General features: G+C 36.3%; 1 protein-coding gene across 1 annotated transcript in view; it reads right to left on the bottom strand.

The window, feature by feature from the left end:
- The window catches only part of MYBPC1 (myosin binding protein C1), a 52,167-nt gene extending 37,908 nt beyond the window's left edge, over window positions 1-14,259 (bottom strand). Inside the window, 9 exon segments of the mRNA XM_067289869.1 lie at window positions 558-724; window positions 4,706-4,762; window positions 6,372-6,423; window positions 7,700-7,817; window positions 8,192-8,340; window positions 9,811-9,915; window positions 12,490-12,525; window positions 13,833-13,868; window positions 14,226-14,259. Of these exon segments, the coding sequence (XP_067145970.1) occupies window positions 558-724; window positions 4,706-4,762; window positions 6,372-6,423; window positions 7,700-7,817; window positions 8,192-8,340; window positions 9,811-9,915; window positions 12,490-12,525; window positions 13,833-13,868; window positions 14,226-14,259 (754 nt within the window).
- Window positions 14,260-18,891: the final 4,632 nt, after the last annotated feature.

The raw sequence follows: 18,891 nt of genomic DNA, 5'->3' as shown, positions 1-18,891 counted from the left end.
CACACACATACATATAAACACATATCTATAAGTATGTATTGCACCACTCATTATTCAATATGGTAGATGAGGAGGGACATCCCTGAATGTGCTTATCCCACACAGCAGGGAGGGTTTTTAATCCAGCTGGGAGTTCAGATAAATGTCAAAATGAAGTGCAAAATGAAGTGGTGAAGAACAAAGGATGTGTTTGGAATGATTCCATTTTAAAGCAGAAGATATTACTGATAATACAAGGTCTAATTCCTATATTGTTTAAACAGGCAAAACTTTTCCACCTATCTGGGGGACTTTGTGCTGGTAAAAACTATTTTTGGCCAAGAGAGAGGGACATTTTTGCTAGGCACGGAATGGGACAGGGTGTTTACACTAACTGCGGTGGACCAAGCCTTCTTCTGATTAACTCCTTGCAGTTTCTTTGAGAAGGCTGAAGAGGTGGTGAGCAAGCCAGGGCAGGCTTCACCCCACCTTTACACAGAAGGGCAGTACATTTGGGCTTTTAAAATGGATGCTCATGTTTGACTATAGAACTCAAGAATATTCTGCCTTATGCATACCTGCACTCTTCTTCACTTCCCTGCGCATGCGCTTCAGACGCTTTAACATGCCCCTCAGGTCAGTGATACCATACTGAAAAGCAATCTTCTCATATTCACTGGGATTAGCATTCTTCAGGAGTTCCCACACATCTACCTCAGGTTCTTCCTCTTGCTGTTTAATCTCCCTAACATTAGCAAAATAAAATTGTGGGAGAAGAGTTAGTGAGGCCTCATCACACCAGAAGAAAGGTGGAACTGAGTCCATGGTGAGGTTAGAAATGTTTTTGTCAAAATTTGAAGGCTGACATCAAGTTTTTTTATTTCACTTTGAAGACAGACCTTCCAAAGGCCCATTAGTAAGGGAGTTCAAGCCCTAGACTTACTCAGTATCAGTGGAATAGCTCAGAATGATATTCTGACTTTAGTTGATATGTCTTCAAAGTGTAAGGAGAATTTGGATATAAGTTTAGTTTGGCCTTCTCGGATGTAATCAACTATGAGAGTTTTTATATTTCTTCATTATAAAAAAGATTAGTTTGATAATATAGTCCTATAATAGCAAGTGGGCTAAACATCCTTAAATCAGTTTTATCTGTTGTAACTCCAAAGGAATCAGTTATGATTTATGATAGCACAACTGAAATCTGAGCCTAATCCATACATTTCATATATAAAAAAGCTATCCAACCCTGAGTCCCTGTAACTGTTACTAGTGGTGACCTGTGAGAGGACATATTGAAATCCAAAAGAATCTGTACCAATTTATATTTATACCAGTACTTCTCAGATTTGTTTAAAATTGACATATGGATAGGAACTGGGGATTTCCACACCAGCCTGGACTTCCAGGATGAATGTATTGGTCTATAAGGGTCTTATAGACCTTTGTGTAGAAGCTTGAATACCGTATTTATTGTATACAACTTCAAAGTTAATACTTGAGCTAAGACAAACAATGAAGTATAGATAATTATTTGCACAGGGGCAACCATTAAATGAAAGAATAATGGAAGCATCCTAAACAAAATGATAATTTTTGAGATTGACAGCTTAGCTCAAAAAAGTAAACTGCTAGAACGATCCAGGAAGTGGAGCAGAAACCTTGACCTTGCTTCCTGTAAGTTTGTTAGGCTCAGGCCAGGCTCATTCTGTCTTAATCTGGCTGGTCTAATGAAATCAGTACTTTTGGTACCAGAGTGAGAAAATACATATTTAAGAATTAAAAAATGAATGAGCTTTGCAGTGAGATACTGTTAGAGCTGAGATCTATCAAGTCAGAGAGGGAATTTTGTTTAAAGTAATACAGAAAGTAGCACTGGGATCCCTGAGATCCCCTGAGATCCCTGAGAATCCCTGCATAGTTGGATGAGTAATTATGGAAAAAACATTATGTTGTTTAATCCATGAGGTTTGTTAATTTTCCTAGTATGTCAGTGCTATTTTAAAAAGGAAAAAACACTTCTGACAGAGGATTCTTTGAAATACTTACATCATTCTCTTTGAATAATTCTTAGACATCATTTCATGTATGTAATTTTATATTTCGCTTGTGCTCATGATTTCTGGAGACTGACTATGTCCTGTGTATACTGGCTTTTCAGTGAGATTCCTTCTGCTTGGCAGCAGGTCAAAATCAGCCTGCAAACATATGTAAAAGCTGACCTACCCTATGGGGTAGAACTGTCATCCCACAGGGCTGGCCGCTTGTCATGCAGCTCCTCTCCATGCTAGGGAGAGTGACACTCACATATCCACGTGACTCAGGATAATAGGCCTCCATAAATCAGGCGGTAGTTGAGAATGAGGATCAGTTAGACTATCCTGATTTTCAACCAGTTTAAAATAATTTACTCCAGACTCTTTTTCCTCTTGTACAACTGGAGGACAAATTTTGACACCTAGAGCAAACCGACTTTGTTCTGAGAACACGATAGTTTCTGCTGTGGGTAGTGGGCAAACAGTGTTCAATATTTTCTAACCAGATTGATTTAGCTACAAAATCTCTTTCAGATCTTTTCCCTGAAGAGGTGCAATTTGTTGAAAGATGTACTTTTTTTAAAAAGGACCTAAATGTTTCAGTGTTTTTGAAATCCTGTGCCTTCTAGAATTTCGTGCTGTTAATGGCCCATTGCATTGACAAAGCATAACCAGTCACAGAGTATCTTAGTGAGATAAGAACTGATTTGCCTTCCTGCAAGACAAGCATGAAATTAGAAAATAGGCAGTATATAGATTTTGTGCCTTTAGATTTAAAAAAAAAAACATATTTCAAGTACTTATGCACCACAGGTGAAAAGTTCTACTCTTTTCTTGGTAATACAACCACACAAAAAAAAAGGCATACACCTTCAGGAGGCAACATTGCCTCCTGAAAAATTGAAATTCATTGAAAATTTGAAATTAACTGAAAATTTGACCTGCATTTTTCTTGATAAAAATGGATATTAATATCCACACTGGGGATTAAGTAGCAATCAGCTTTCTTATTCATAAATATGAGGTTGCATTTCAGTGCCTGAAGTAAGGCAGTGACACACTGGTTTCACCAATATTAAATAATGGTGTTTAAAAACTGAAAGTTTGCTTTCCCCATTAACCACACAATAGTTATACTACGTTTATATGCTATGCAGTATTTATCTTATAAAACATGTGAGTTACTTGTTAATGAGGTGATCATGACTCTCATTTCACATTTCTCTTTCCACAAGAACACCAAGACCTCTTACATGCAAATCTCATGTTACCAATAAAACACCCCACAGGCAGTCATGAGAACTGTCATGGTAAGTTGTATTAGTATGATAAAATGTCAAACTGAAGATCCTAATTAGGGATGAGAAGATTAAAAAAAACCCAAAGGCCTGGTGGATGTGAGTCGGTTCACGTAATTCTTTCACTTCCTACTTTTACTTTCAGCCTTCCTACTTTCTCCAACCAGTTCACTTTTGCTTAAAAGCAGTGGTTTAACCTGTTTAACTCCTATTTAAGAGCAGTGATTCCAGGGCTGGACATTTTTTCCTTTGTAAGAAACAAGTCAGATACTTCAGTTACTTAAATACCATCCATGCCATCATACTTCACAGAATCACAGAACCACAGAATCACAGAATGGTTGAGGTTGGAAGGGACCTCTGGAGATCATCTAGTCCAATGCCCCTGCTCAAGTAGGGTCACCTAGAGCATGTTGCCCAGGACGCTGTCCAGATGGCTTTTGAATATCTCCAAGGATGGAGACTCCACAACCTCTCTGGGCAACCTGTTCATGAGCATATTGTGAACTTTTGTGTAATTAATACCGCATATTGTTTTTTTTCCCTTTCAGAGTAAGTTGTAGATAAGAGAAAAGGTCTAGTTCTTTTTCCAGTTCTCTATGTTAAGCTCTCAATGATTTCTGTGACATATAAAATTTTCTGTGAGTTCTGTGATAAATTAAAAAAAATGAGGAAATGACTAACTGATGTAGATGGGTAAGTGAATTTTTCTTCACCATGAATTGTCCTAATCTATTAAGAGACTAAACTGGGTCTAAGGTCTGAAACAGCTGGAGACATAACTGTGGTAACACCAGATTTTCAAGGTGAACCAGAGAAACATATGCCCAAGTTTTTCCCCATCACTGCCTTAAAACTGAATATACCACCACTGAACATTTGCTTGCACATATTGAAACAGAAAGCTACAAAGAATTAATACCATTCTTTATGTTTTGAAACCATGATATATGATTTTTCATCTCAGGATGTTTATGAAAATGAAATTAAGATGTACCAAAAAAGATAAATTTAACCCTTGCAATTTTTTATTTCTGTGCCAGGCTCAATTTTCTGAACTGCTCATCCCTGTGTAGGAAATTCTCCCCCTCTACCCTCCATGCAAACACAAAAGAAATAGCAAGTAAACTAGATGTTATTGGTCTCTTTAGGTTGTGGCTCACTTTTTTCCTGGTACACTCAGATCTGAGGCTTCTTTTCTGCACACACACTTACAGGTACAATTAACTGAACATTTGCATATTATTTTATGAGAATGATAGTTAGAAACATTGAAAAGGATGAAAGATCACAAAATTCTTAAGAAGTTATTAATGCTACACCTGACTCTTTCTGTGTGCGAACCTAATGGTTTGCAATCCACACCTGCTCACTGCATCACTTGGTTCTCACCTACGTTTCAGGAGACCACTAAAGTCAAGTTCTCCTGCATCGTCTTGTCCATCACCGCTGTTATTAATAGAAAAAGATCAAATCTTTGTTTAATACAGAAAGACTTGGACAACACACATTGCAAACGCTCTACACACATTGCTCTCATATATGTAACTCTGTCTGGACACACAATTAATGGTATAAAATCAACACAAACTTGTATTCTTTTTCACGCAAGTTATGTTGCCTTTGGCACTTGTGAAAAATAACACAAAGGTTTGTATTGCTTGCTATTTTACTTTGATGACAAATTTTTGTAATTGTATACACAAATTTGCCAAGATTTGTGTTAGATTTCAGTAACACAAATAAAATTAAGCCAGTCAACACAGAGCTTTGTTTTTCATTTCCGTAGTGTATGCGTATAAAAACAAAGGGCTCGTGCTGATCTTTGCTATGAATGTAAAACAAAGATTTGCATTGCTGCTTGTGATGCATTTAACAATGCATAACCATGTCAAATACCAGATTGTGAAGCATTACACTTAAGATTTAACCTTTCTCTCTAAATGAAGGAAGAAATCAGTTAAAAAAAGAAAAACAGAAACTGTACACTTTTATGGATGAAATCATAGTCTTAGGAAGGTGCATCCCCTTCTATTAGGAGACGTTAAGCATTAAAATCTTATTATAAAACATACATATACTGAAGCAAAGCCCTCAAAGTTTGTAAACAATAAGAGCAAAATCCTGCAAATGTGAAGTCAAATGATGCCAAGATTTCATCCCAGACTTTGCACACAGGGCATTTCTTAGAAAATTAGAGATTTTCTCCTGCTTGAACAGAATAGTCATTGCACTTTTTAAAAAAATGTGCTGAAGAAAGGAGTGCACCTTGAATTTAATATCTTTTGCATTTACTCTTTAAATCACACCTCTCAATAAAAAGTTACCTCTGAGTCGCAAATTTGCTTGTATGTGTAAATTAACCAATTACATTCATTTTCTGTCTATAAAATATTTTCAATCTAAATACTTCTGTCCTAGTAAGACCATTTTCTGCATAAAATATAAAGATGAAATCTTTATACTGGTTTTAATAGCTATTTTATCTCAAAGGTGACTAATAAAGGAAAAGACTTCAGACACAATGCTTTATCTTACAGCTTCTGCAATATATCATTTGTAATTTTTCTGATGCCCTTATGATGCACTTTTTTACTGCAAGATAACGTAGGACCAACTCCTATCTTTTTGAAATCAGTGGGAATTTTGTCTCTGCCTTTGATTAGTACAGGACTGGGACCAGGAATTTTCATATTGTAGCTAACAATTTTCAGGCAACATGCAGTAGAATATTTTACTGAATGAAAATATGATTTAAAAAAAACTCTAAAGAAACAAATATTTAATTCTGTCTTAAATATTGCACCTCCCCTTAAAGCAATGACACTGTAATTTCACAGTAGAGTATTTAATATCATATGTACCTTCTATGAGTTGTAACTATTTGATTCTACCCACTTCCAAACTCCATAGACCCCATTTCTTTAATGTTAAAAAAAAAAACCCAAAACTTTTTAAAAGTACTTGATACATTTATCTACCAGGGCTGATGCAAGCTCTGTACATGCTATCAGCATCCATTACTGAGGAACTTCATAGGATCAACATTTGAGGTTACCTTCTTTTGAAAGCAGACCTGATGTCAATAGATGGAGCAGCCTGAGAAGATTCTATGGAACAATAACAATACAGGAATTAAAAATGTAATTTGGTGGTCTTGGCATATGAAATTTGTTCAGTGTCCTGCTAAGTGACCACAGTCTGTGCTTCTTTGGTATTAAGCTCTGATAAATGCAAACCTGCTCAGTGCAAAGCTAAATTTTTAAAATGCATTTCTCTAAACTACATTCTGCATTTCTGCATATGAGACCAGTCTCTGTGATGTTTCTCTTGCATCCCTTTCTGCCTCCATGCAGGCTCTGTCCTTTTTCTTCCCATTCCCATGCTTTCTCTCCTGCTTGCATCTTTCAGTTTCTAAAAAAACTCAGCATCAAAGAGACACTCTTCTCTACAGCTACAGGCTCATGTGGATTCTTGGCACAAGGATGAATCCCCCTGGTGTGAATTACCCGTTTGTGCCAGCTAATCAAATTAAATGGTTCTGATGCCCAGAAAGCGAACGCATGCAGCCATGCTGGCCACCTGCCTAGCTGGCCTGTGAATACACACACGTCCCTAGGCTCCTTGGGCTGTCAGTCAGCTGTCAAATATTCCCTTAACTGTGGCCTGCTTCCCCGGGCTGATGAATGAACAATCTGATCTAGGCAATTTGGTAGGCATGTTTTATTAGGGTGAACAACTATTTTGTCCACTGGCTGCTGGCCCGGGAATTTGGGAAGACATCTCTCCTTCTCAGCCTGATCGTGCAGGTATGCATGTACTCTGTTGTGCTGACAGAACTGCTCTCTAAGGAAAAGATAAGTTTGTGCGTTAATGTTTGCAGGCATAAGCCCTTTTATAATGCAGAAATAGTCAAAAGCATGAATCTCTAGTCTTATGCACGTTGTGCTATTCTTTTTTTATTTTACTATTTTTATGCAGACTGGAAGAAAAGGTTTTCAGGTGTATGATCATACCATGATTTAACAGGGTGCAAAGCACTAGAGAACTAGATGCGTTCCGTATCGCTCTCTTCAGATGTGACTAGAGGAAATTTCACTCTCTGAATAGTCCTAGGCCTAGCTCTCTGCTTTGTTTGCCAGAGCCTGATTTCAATTCAATGGGAGTTTTACCTAATTTTTGGATTGATCCTAAATGTCTCACATAGTCAGTATCTATCCCAATGTTCATTTAAATAACGAATCAGACACTTAAAAGACCTCTCAGAGATCTATGCTAAGAAGTTCACTTAAAACATTGCTTCATTTAAAGATTCTGAACTAAATTATGTGGCATTTCAAGTGGAAAAAGAAATCTTTATAAAGCTAGACACAAGTGGAATCTTACCGGTGACTTCAAGGTCAAAAGAGCAGCTATCAAACTTGTCCTTATAAGATACTTCACAGCGGTAGTTCCCTGCAAAGTTTTCCTTAGCTTGAATAATATGCATCTCAAATGTGTGAATCTAAAAAAAAAAACAAACATAATTATTCAGTAATGCGAATGATGCATTTCTACAAAGCACAAATTAAAATTTGCTGCAAATATGTTCTTTCAGACCTAAGTCAGGAATAAGGAATAACTTAAATAAAGGACTCTGAAAAGAAACTGCAACCCACAAATGACAACTGAAAACTTTGATTTCCACACCACTGCTTGTCCTGCACTGGCAAAGCAGAATAGTCTGTTTTTACTCAGGATCCGAGAGCATCCTTGAAAACTTTGTGGTGAAGCCAGGATTTGAATCCACTTCTCTTGAATTTCTATTTATTGTCTTAAACTGATCTTTATGCTCTCTTTGGAGCTTTGCTTCTTTAAGAAGGAAAAGCAAAGACACACCTTTGTGTGACGCTCAAATGATTCTTTCAGCTGCAGGTGCTTCCCCGCTTTACTGGCCAGGTCCATCCATTTCCCTTTAAACCACTTAACATTTGGCTTTCGCAGAAGATCTTTGGCTTCTACTTTGGCTATAAATGTGATAGTTCCTCCTTTTTTAAAAAGAGAAAAAATAATTCAAACATTGAGGAACATATGGTTGGTCAGTCATGTTTGTACAAGTTTCTTCTACTACTACCTCTTTCAATCTCCATGTGTTAGCTCTACCATGACAGTAAGAATCAGATGAAGTCCCACAGGCTGTGATAATACTGCAGAGTGTTTTAGAGAGTAATGACTTTGGTCCTGGAAGCATTCTGGCCATGGCAATGTGGAGCTTGAGACAAACTGAGAAGCAGGATAAATTGGTCGAGGCAAAACTCCATGTTGTCATGGGTGAATTGCTCCCACTATTTGAACTTGCTTGCTTAAAACAAGCAGTGTGTAGCACAAATATATTCACAGGCTGGAAAAGAAAGCCTGGAGCTCTTCATGCATTCCTATCATTAATTCTTTAAGCTGAAAAGGGAGGGGAAAGATTTTTCTGTACACAATAACTTGGGAACAGTGAAAGTTAGCTTGATTTCCAGAACATCACTGCCCAGCCCCTGTTGAGTTTCCATCCTAACATTTATGAGCTTCAGAGAAAAATACATCCAATTCCTTCTATCTATTTGCCAAATAAATTCTCCCAAGTGCTTTTTTTCTACCCAGAAACTGAGAAGAATGAGAGCACATATAAAACAACCTGACCACCTATTAGTGTATTCTAGGACATAGAAGAAATATTAAGTAGCCTGTACTGAACTTTGCAGCATTGCTGCTAGACTGCTTAAGATGCAGTTCTTAGGGTACAGATACATTAACATTTTAGTCTGGCTCAGGAGTGCAGTTTTGAAGTGAACCTCGTAACTGTCCCCATTTACTGTTCTCTATTTTACATCACAGAACGGTCTTGAACTGGATTCCTTGAGGAACAAAAGATTCGAGGTGGAACTAAAACAAAAGATGTACTCCAAGAGTTATTAGTTGTGCTCCAAGTTACCAGTTGTGCTAATAGGTATCTAGACCACTGTATTAGACTAGAGCTAATCCAAAGTAAATACCTCCGGAATGCTTTGGTGTTGGTGACAGGTCCTTGTTACCAACCATTTCACTCTAGAGATCTGCTCTTATGGGTCTACTTGCTAATTTACACATAGCTGTAGAGTGCAAAAGCCAGCCTGGGAATTTCTAAACTAGATTGCAGTCCATTGGGTAGACCTTCCTGATTCATCAATAATATTACAGTTAAAACACCAACATAGTATTCATCTTCTCCAGAAACTCTCTCTCTTAGCTGTTGCTTTCAGTAAACTACTAGTTCTCAAGTTTGTTTTGAATTAAACATTTGGTTATTGTCTCTCTTGGTACATTCTCTTTTGCCTTTGAAGACTGGGGTTCACGTCCAACCAAAATCAGTGGAATTACTTGTTGCTGAGGGAGGAATTTGAATGTTATATGAACTGCACATGCCTTTCTGGTCTCTATCTCAGTCTCTGTCTTTCTGGAAGCAGCTTTTGATTTTGTTTCTAAGCACTTACCAACACTCACTGAACCACTCTGAGGTTTTTCAATGAATAAAGTGGATCTCTGGGAGTCGTCGTGCTTTTCTGTCTCCTCTGGAGCTCCTTCTCCAATAGACCATACTGATATGCAGAGAGAGAAGGAAATGTCAATTATCTGAGCACGTTTTACTCCCTCCAAAATACACTTACCTGGACTTACTAAACTCTCTGACCCTATTACCTCTCTCTTCAGATATCCTGAAAGATATGTAAGTTTTTGTTCACACTGACATCCATTATTTGGCTGTCATATTGTGTACAGTTCCTGCAAGAATGTTATCTCTGTGGTGATAGAAAATGAAACTATCAGGGAGGAAGACAGGGGAACCTGATCAGCAAATGCTGATACTGTGTGACTTGAATGGCACCAGCATTCAACCATGAGTGCTTTACAGATGCAATACACAGAGGCCAGCTCTTTGTTTTTCAGAACAGAAACCAGAGAAGGAAGTTCTGAAAACACGAACAGCTGTAAGCACGGACAAAACACATATGATGGCCCAATGCATAGTTTTTGTAGGGATCTCTCAGTCTCAAACTTTGTTGCTTGTACAAGCTAGTTTTTCCTCTTTGCTAGCAAAATAGGGCAGGGAAGAAGCTTGCTTTTGAATTTCATTTCTCTTTTACAGTGATAGAACCAGAGAGTTTGGGGATCAATCAACAACATGTCCTGCCCTGTGCATAGGCTGATATTTTACAGGGAAGTAGCTTGTCAGAAGCAAATGGTTCTGCCACATGTTCAAACATAGCACCTTCTCTTCTGGAAGTCAATGAGATTTTGGAACCAAAAATGAACAACAATACTGAGAGAAGAAGCAAGTGAGTGATCTCCCCAAGGCAGAGAACTGTGCTAACACAGCTATATGTTTCTGGTGTTTATGCTTGTCTGAACAGCCCTGGCTTTGTGCTGTGCAGTTACATCTTGGGAAAATATATGCAAAACCCTGTTCTAAGCTGATTCCTCCCCCTCAAAAAGCCATGGAAAGCAAGATGGTGAATGTCTGTGCGGTACCTGCTCCCTTTCTCCAGGGAGGCAAAGTATGTGTCTCATATTCCAAGTGAGGACTCGTGGAGTCCAAATGTCAGTATCTCTTTTGTTTGAGGAGTCAGGGCAGGGCAGAGGGGAGAATGAATGAAGACAGCGTTACCCTGGTAGCGCTGAAAAGTAGAGCAAATGTAGAAATGCATAGGTATACTGGACAAAGCAGGCCATCTCTTTCAAGTCAGACCTGCATTCCTTGTTCTCCTTGGACTTCTAATCATTTCTGAGTGGAAGGTAGTTTTTTTATAGTTTATCCACTGGCTTTTTGGTTTTGGTATCATAACTAGCATATAAGATGAACCAATTGCACAACACTTCTCATCTAGTCCAGTGTCCTTGTTGAAATTAAAAGTTTCTCTCCGGTTCAGTATTTTCTGTAGAAACTAATTTGCCAGAAGTCAGAATTGTCTTTCTGCTGTGTAAAGATTACTGCTGAAGGAACCTTTATAACTCATGAAAATTGCCATTGTACGAGTGGAACACAGCTCATGGCACATTGGTCAATCATGGGAAAATGAAACCAAATTGGTTTTACTATACTGAAGTCTATCACGAATTTCAAAAAGGTAGGGAAATGCTAGATATTTCTGCTATAAAATCTTTGCCTTTCAATCTTTCAATTAATTACAGGTAGTGTGTCTAACAAAACTCTGTATATGTCTGCTTGTATAATATTTCTTACATGTAAACACATACATATACGTACACATAAATGAAAACATGTACACAGACATACATGCACACACATATATATAGATAGACACATATCTGTATGTACTCTATCTAGATTATGCCAGTATAATATACTAGTACCGGAAAACACTTAAAGTAAGTACAAGTGAGCGTGACAAATGAGAGTGAATACGATGATATGACAATGTTTGGTACAGGAACTGGTCATGCGCAGTAACAAACCTAACAGACCACATGATGAAATGAAAAAATGATATTAATAGATGGAAGAAGCTTACAAGGAATCATTAATTCTGTACCACACAACGTATAGATTACTGCCTCCTCTGGATTTTAATGTTTTCCTATTTATTAAACAAACAGAACAAAACATAGATTTGACTTGGATTCACAGGCCTGGCATAGGTCAGCTATGCCAGTTCAGTAACCATGGTTGAAGTACCAGCTGCTCATTTTGTTCCAGAGACTGCAAATCCTGAAACCACAAAATCGGGTGCAGTATGTGTTACCTGGCAGAGTGGGAAGAAAGAGATTATGACTTTGCTAAGTGCTCCCCACCGTCCTTTGAGCTGTGAGAAGAAGCCAGTCACCTACATTCTCCTGGGACTTGTGTTCAGGTAAGCCACTGTCACCCTGCAGGCTGAGGAGGAAGGGAATAGTTGGATATCTATCCATATAGAAATAGATACAGATAGATAGGTATGTATGTATGTGTAAAGATTTATACACGTCTTGTCTTGTGCAACAGAGTCTTCTCTCACTCCAGTTCAGCTACTAGAAACCTATTTTCTCTGATATTTAAAAGCATTTGTAAAGTTAAAGTTTGATACTGTATGACAAGTGAAATTAAAATCAAATGAATATATAATTGTATTATGTAAAAATTGGACTGTGTCAGCAGGTTCTTCAGGAGGTCTCACCTGAATCTTTTCTTTCCGCTGGTTTAGAGGGACCATCTGAAAGGGAAGAGTAATTTAGATGACACTAGTTCAGAGATCACAGTTTAACTGACCTCAGAACATTGGCCTTTTAAGAACATTAATTCTTCATGCAAGAGGATTAGAATAAATATTTAGGACTATACCCATGAGGAACTATTTGAATACCAGAAAAAGGAAGTGAACAACAGAGGAAAAAAACCCCAGATCTCTCTCTCCATTTTCTCTAGAAAAGCTACATTTGTTTAGTTCAATTCCCACCCAAGCTTTCCTTTATAGTAGCTCATACTTAGAAGGGTTCCACAAAGCTGACAATTTTTCCTGTAATTTGTGTAGTTTGAGATAACAGATGATTTTCTGTAATCCATTATTTATCTGAAAGGACAGTACTCTGAATTTTCTAAATATTTCTATTTATTTATCTAGGTTGAACAAAATCCTGATAAATAGTTAAAATGAAATTTTAGGGTTCTGTGATTTAAAATGTTATTTATATTTTTAGTATTTACCAGTGAGGTCTTCTGCTAGTGTAAACCACTGTGCTGCTACTGATATGATTCAGCCCAATTCTTTTGGGAGGATTCAAGAAAATGTGATCATTTAAGACAGTGATGATGATTCAAAGCATATTTTTCATCTGACAAACTGCAAAGCCTTGTTCAGTGTTCAAAACCTATGTTTCGTTCACAGTCTAATATTTTTAAAAAGCGAATTAACAAATATCATGCTTGGCAAACAAGGATGAAGTTTTGGCACATCCAGATTTCCTGTGGTGCATCTACCATGACGGACCCCTTTGCTGTTGCTTTTCTTTTCGTGCTAACAGCTAAAGGCATTTTATCTGCCAGCTGAGTGATGGCTTGGAGTGATATATTCAAGCTACTTGTCTTCTAGCTGGTTTGTAGGGCAGTGGACTAAGGTGAGGTGATAGACAGGTTTGTAGCGAAAACTATTTTGAAATCATAAGGCATCTGTTTGATTTGTAATTCTGGAATTTGCTCTCAGGACTAACCTTAAAAATGCACTCCATAATTGTCCACAGGAATGGATAAGGGGGATTGCTTTCAGAGCTGCTAGCTGATATATTACTTTCCAATGGCAGAAGTTCTACTGAAGATCTCAAGACAGGACCTAAAAAGAACTTGTCTGGTGTGAAGGTCTTATACTTCTGAACAGAGATTAATTTAATGTAGGGCACCTCAAAATCACTTTCTCTAATGAGTATGTTTTGAGTGCAGTCCAAAGATTTGGACTCTTTCTTGGTTAATCGGTCAGAGAAAAATACATACATACATACACACGTAAAGTACTTCCACACGCCTAACCTGCTGGTGGAGTACTAACTGAAGTGTCATCTTCATCTGTGAAAAAAAATACAATAAAAAAGTACATAAAGTAAATGAAAGCACAGGCGATCATCTGCTTTAAAACAACTACATGAAATGCAAAACCTGCAAAAGAAAGGGAAAAATCGTAATAATCAGGAACACTCACAATGGAAACTTCAAACTGATGAAGAAAGCTTTCAGTCATTCAGCAGCTGAAATGGTAAACCTTAATGTTTCAAGCGAGTACAAGAAAAATGAGATGTGAACTGTGATCTATTATTAAAACATGAGTTTATATGAAAGTTGCTGAGTGATTCTGTTTGTTAGAGATGTAATCCACAGTAAATACAAAAAAGCCACAATGAAATCAAGGTCAACCACATATCTGACCTTCTGAGGAAGATGCCATTTCTCTGATGTTCATGTCTGCAATTAAAATGGGCATCATATATGCATTCAGCTTCATTAAATCAAGATATACAATAGCTAAAAATACTCCACTGTATTTATACCATGTAATTGCTGTATTAGAAGATTAATCTAAAATGCAAGAAGGAAACAACTCAATTTTCTCCCATATACAGGTTAATATTTTAAAATAAGGACTGAATTATTATCATCACATTGGATTTTTCTTCTAATCACACAAAATGTTGACCATCATCAGGCATTAAGTCGCTAAGAGCAATTGTTATCCAGGTATTTTAAAAAGTTGAATCTCATACATTATGATGATTTCTATTTATTTATATAAATGAAAAGCCTGAAAAACATGAAACTGACATTAAACCTGAAATAATGCAATCATAATTATTAGAAAACCAGAATGATAAGGTAAAGACAATCTTTTCATCAGTTTCCTAACTCTCACTGAATTTTAGATGGTGACTAGAAACCTTGGATATATCACTTTCTGATGAAAATAGGCAAAATGTCTTGGTGTCTTAAAAGCATATTGATAAAAAAATTAAAATTGCCTGTATAGCATTGGGAGGCTAGAATAAACTAGATGTATTTATGATATGATACATATATAACATAAAGGAGGTTACATAATGTGTCTTTTACAAGGTATCATAAAATCATCTGGAGAACTTTTCACAGTGGAGGAGAAAGTAGCTGAATTAGAACAATCTCAGAAAAACATAAACCCACATTTTTAATGAGACAAAAAATTCTCTTTGATTTCAGATCAGGATTCCAGAATGAAATTTTAACTCTGAAGTGATTCTTTTGATATTGACCTTTTCTTAAATCTGTCTCTATTTTCTCAAGGACAAATTTAATAGCTACGGCTAAATCATATATAAAATATAATTGCAATTTTAAAAGTTGTGGTCACATTAATTTTTTATACTTGTTTAACTACTGATGTCTAATTGAAAGGCTGATAATAGAATTCAGCTACTTAGCCATAACATTTTACTCATTCCTTTTTAATGATTCATCAAAATTCTTTTAGAACAACCTTGGGAACAGGATGGCAATTGTAAAGGGTAGGTCCATAAATGAAGGATTAATGTGTCACCTTACCAAAATGATTTCTTATTCATAGTTTAAAAAGTTTAAAAAGAACACTTTGAGTAGGAAAGTTCTCACCACCTGCATGTTCCAATGGCATCAGCATAGACTGAAGATGTTGATTTTCAGTGAAAGCATCGTAATGATAAAGTCATATCAGATGTTTTAACATATTGTGGTAACAATTAAGGAATGCAAGACTGGAAATTTGGCTCTATATTTCATGAAAATATGAAGTAAGTGTTCATGTCTTTTTGTTAATAATATCACTGCTGTGGTTGATGATAACTTTGAAGAGGTACAGACTGCTATTCTCTCTGCCCAGGAACAAATAATAAGATCAATTGGCATAAAATGTTTGATGTGATGCACACTACTTGATGATGTATGATAATCATATTATTAACAGATTACTCTAGTTTACTTTTCTTTAAACATTTGAAACACTAAAACAACAAAAGGGGTTATTTGTTTTGCAGAAGGATCACTGGGTTTTCTTCATTGTAATCTATCAATTTTCAAACAAAACATTAACCTCAAACACACAGGATATTTCAGAACTATCAAAATGAAGGCACAGCTGAGTGTACTGTAAATGGAAAGAGTATGAAAAAGCAATAAATGCCAGTAGCATTGTTTTGACAAATGGGGTAACTGTATCAATCCATCACTCCTTATGTCTTAGGCTTCCAGGACAAAAATAACTATTAATTACATATGAAAAATGGTTCCACAAAAATAATAAATTTGTTTTCTGTGAGGAATGATTTTTTTACACTAGCAATAACATCTATTTAAACATAACAAAGATCCAAAAAAATACCAGACTTGATGGTAGAACTACAATCATTATTTTACTGTCCTTTCCCTCTACAAGTAGAATTTCAATGGAATGTATTTATCTATCTATCTGTTGCATGACAATATTGTCACAGTAGGTTGAAAGGATGTGTAACTCTATAGAAATGTTTGCTTTTTGGCTCCTATTCATGTATGGCACATTTCCAATAACAAATACACCATTTATGTTTACTCCCTTGTATCTAAATTGAGAAGCAGGCCTCTTGAAATTCCATCAGGAGTGAATTTTTTGTGGTAGAAAAAAAGAACATTCTGTATCTCAGAAGTAGCTAATATAAAACTTTTTTATATTTACAATTAGTTTAACTTCAATATTAAAATATGTGATTGCTGACACAGCACCAGCTTTGAAAAACTGCCAAAATATAAGTAATAAATTACTGCTTTATATGAACTATTGATATCAAGAATTTTAGACCTTTTATTTCTCTAGTTTGAAATCAACCACAGAAAAATGGAAACTGTGATTCTGCCATCAGTCACACTGTTGATAAATGTAACATTTTGCAGACGTGAAAAATAATATTAAGAAAACTTTTTCTTTTTTTTAAGTACATTCAAGAAGATTGAAAACCATGCACCACCACCAAAGTCCTGATGCCACAGAGCCAAACAGGAATTTTGAAATTTACTCCACTGGAGCAGCACCTCAAACTTGATTTTGTGAGAAGAGAGCCAATAAAACAGTTAATCTTTGTGGTTGTTCCCTGCTCCCACTTGCTGATAGCCATGGGAGCTGGCATGAGAGACACAGCAGAAATATATAAATAGGCAGGAGTGGTGAACAGGGCAGAAACACTGTTTTCAGTTGCTGTTGACTTCAGAGTGCTTTAACGTATCTGCACTACTGCACCCTAGAATAAGAGTTCAGGGTTGACTAAGATAGGAGGTAGATACACAGTGCAAAGAGTGAACCCTTGTCTTCATGGTACTTATACAAATACAGAGTAACTCAACACATGGGTTGAATCATTTTAATTATTGAAATTACTGAACACAGTTTAAGCTTTCTATAGACCAGGAGTTTAAAATCTAGGTGCCTTCAATGACATACCCGATTTTCAAAGAGTATTCAGCAGTCCCATCAAGGGACTTGGCACTTTGGAAGTCCTAACTAAAGCATGTAAATAAAACAGTGGAAGTTTTAGTAGAGAGATGAATGGATAAGTGAAATCTGGAGAAACTACAAGGATGAAACATGCAAACATTTTAGTAGATGGTTGAATGGAACCTAGAGAAAGAGGTATCAGTAAAACATGCAAAAAGTTTAGTAGCTCTCTGAGTGGCTGGATGGAACCTAAAAAAGGAATGAGCAAATTGATATTAAATTTCAAATATAATTCCAGCAATTGGGAACACAATGATAACACTATTCAGTATATAAGATAATGCTAATGTTAAAAACAAAGGCTGAAAAATGTAAAATGAATCAGAATGAGATAACATAGCAAATTTGGTAGGATTTCACTGAGTCACTTTTTGCTCTGAAAATAAAGTGAATACTCAAATGTACCCTAAAATTTTTACTAAATTACTTCAGATTTTTTTGAAATTAGAAATGCTATAAAAGATTATTGTATGCAAGAAAAAATTATTTTTACTGCTCTAAACTACAGATTTACAGCAAAAGAACTGTAAGATAACAAAGAATTTATCACTCTGGTCTCCATTTCTTAACTTTACAGTGAACATAAAGGGACATAAATACTTAATTTCACACAGACAATGACTACTCAAAAGAAATAAAACAGTAAAACAGACACACAGATAGGTATACTTTACCTTCCTAACTTCTGCTGCTAACTTTTAGAAATGAGGTGAAAACTATGAACAGCCTGGACCAAGCTTTCTTTCCCAGATCTCAGATTCAGGCATAGCCTGACTGCACTGCTGAGAGGAGCTGTCCCAGATTCCTATAATGCACTATTTTTTACAATTATCGGCAAAGAAGTCACATGTGCTAACACACAGATATCTTAGAATCACTGATCACTTAGATTCACTGTACTCAGATACAAAATCTTTCCCATGTCATCCTTGCTGAGGGAAGTACCCAAATCTGTTACTTCTGAAGCCACAGAAACAGTTTTTATAAATAATTTATACAAAAGCTGGCCTCTAGCTGGTTCTATCCTCATTTCCCTGTTAAACTGATCATCTCTTAGTGTAAATGATACTGAACAAATGGGAAAAATAGAACCTTTTCCTATTTTGTGTATTCCACTTACCATTATAAAGATTTTTTTCTAATAGATAAACATAAGGAATCAGTTTAAGAAACTGTATTCACCCTTACATGGTGATACTATGCAACAAAACAGGAGCTGTTAGGAGCAATTGCACTATATCTAATGAAAAAAAAAAATGAATACTAGTTTGTGGAGCATGCTGAGAGTCTGACAATGACCTTTGCATTGCTTTGCAAAGGTGATGGCCTCACTAGAGTATGATGGAAGGTCATTCTTTCTGCATATTGGTATTCAGTTTTTCACTGGAATTTTTGCTCAGGTGGCTGCTGATGTTGTGAATTAAAACTGGAAATACTTCCCATTCTGACTTCTATACTAGAATCTCAAGCAATTTTTCAGACAGTAAAATCCTTCAAGGTAGAAACAAATGGGTCAGCACTGAAAAAGCTTTTTTTGCCTTTAGGAAATATGTGTGTTCTTCACTA

Source organism: Apteryx mantelli, chromosome 1 (assembly GCF_036417845.1).
Source record: "Apteryx mantelli isolate bAptMan1 chromosome 1, bAptMan1.hap1, whole genome shotgun sequence".
NCBI classification, from domain to species: Eukaryota; Metazoa; Chordata; class Aves; order Apterygiformes; family Apterygidae; genus Apteryx; species Apteryx mantelli.
This window is presented reverse-complemented; position numbering and strand designations above follow the sequence as displayed.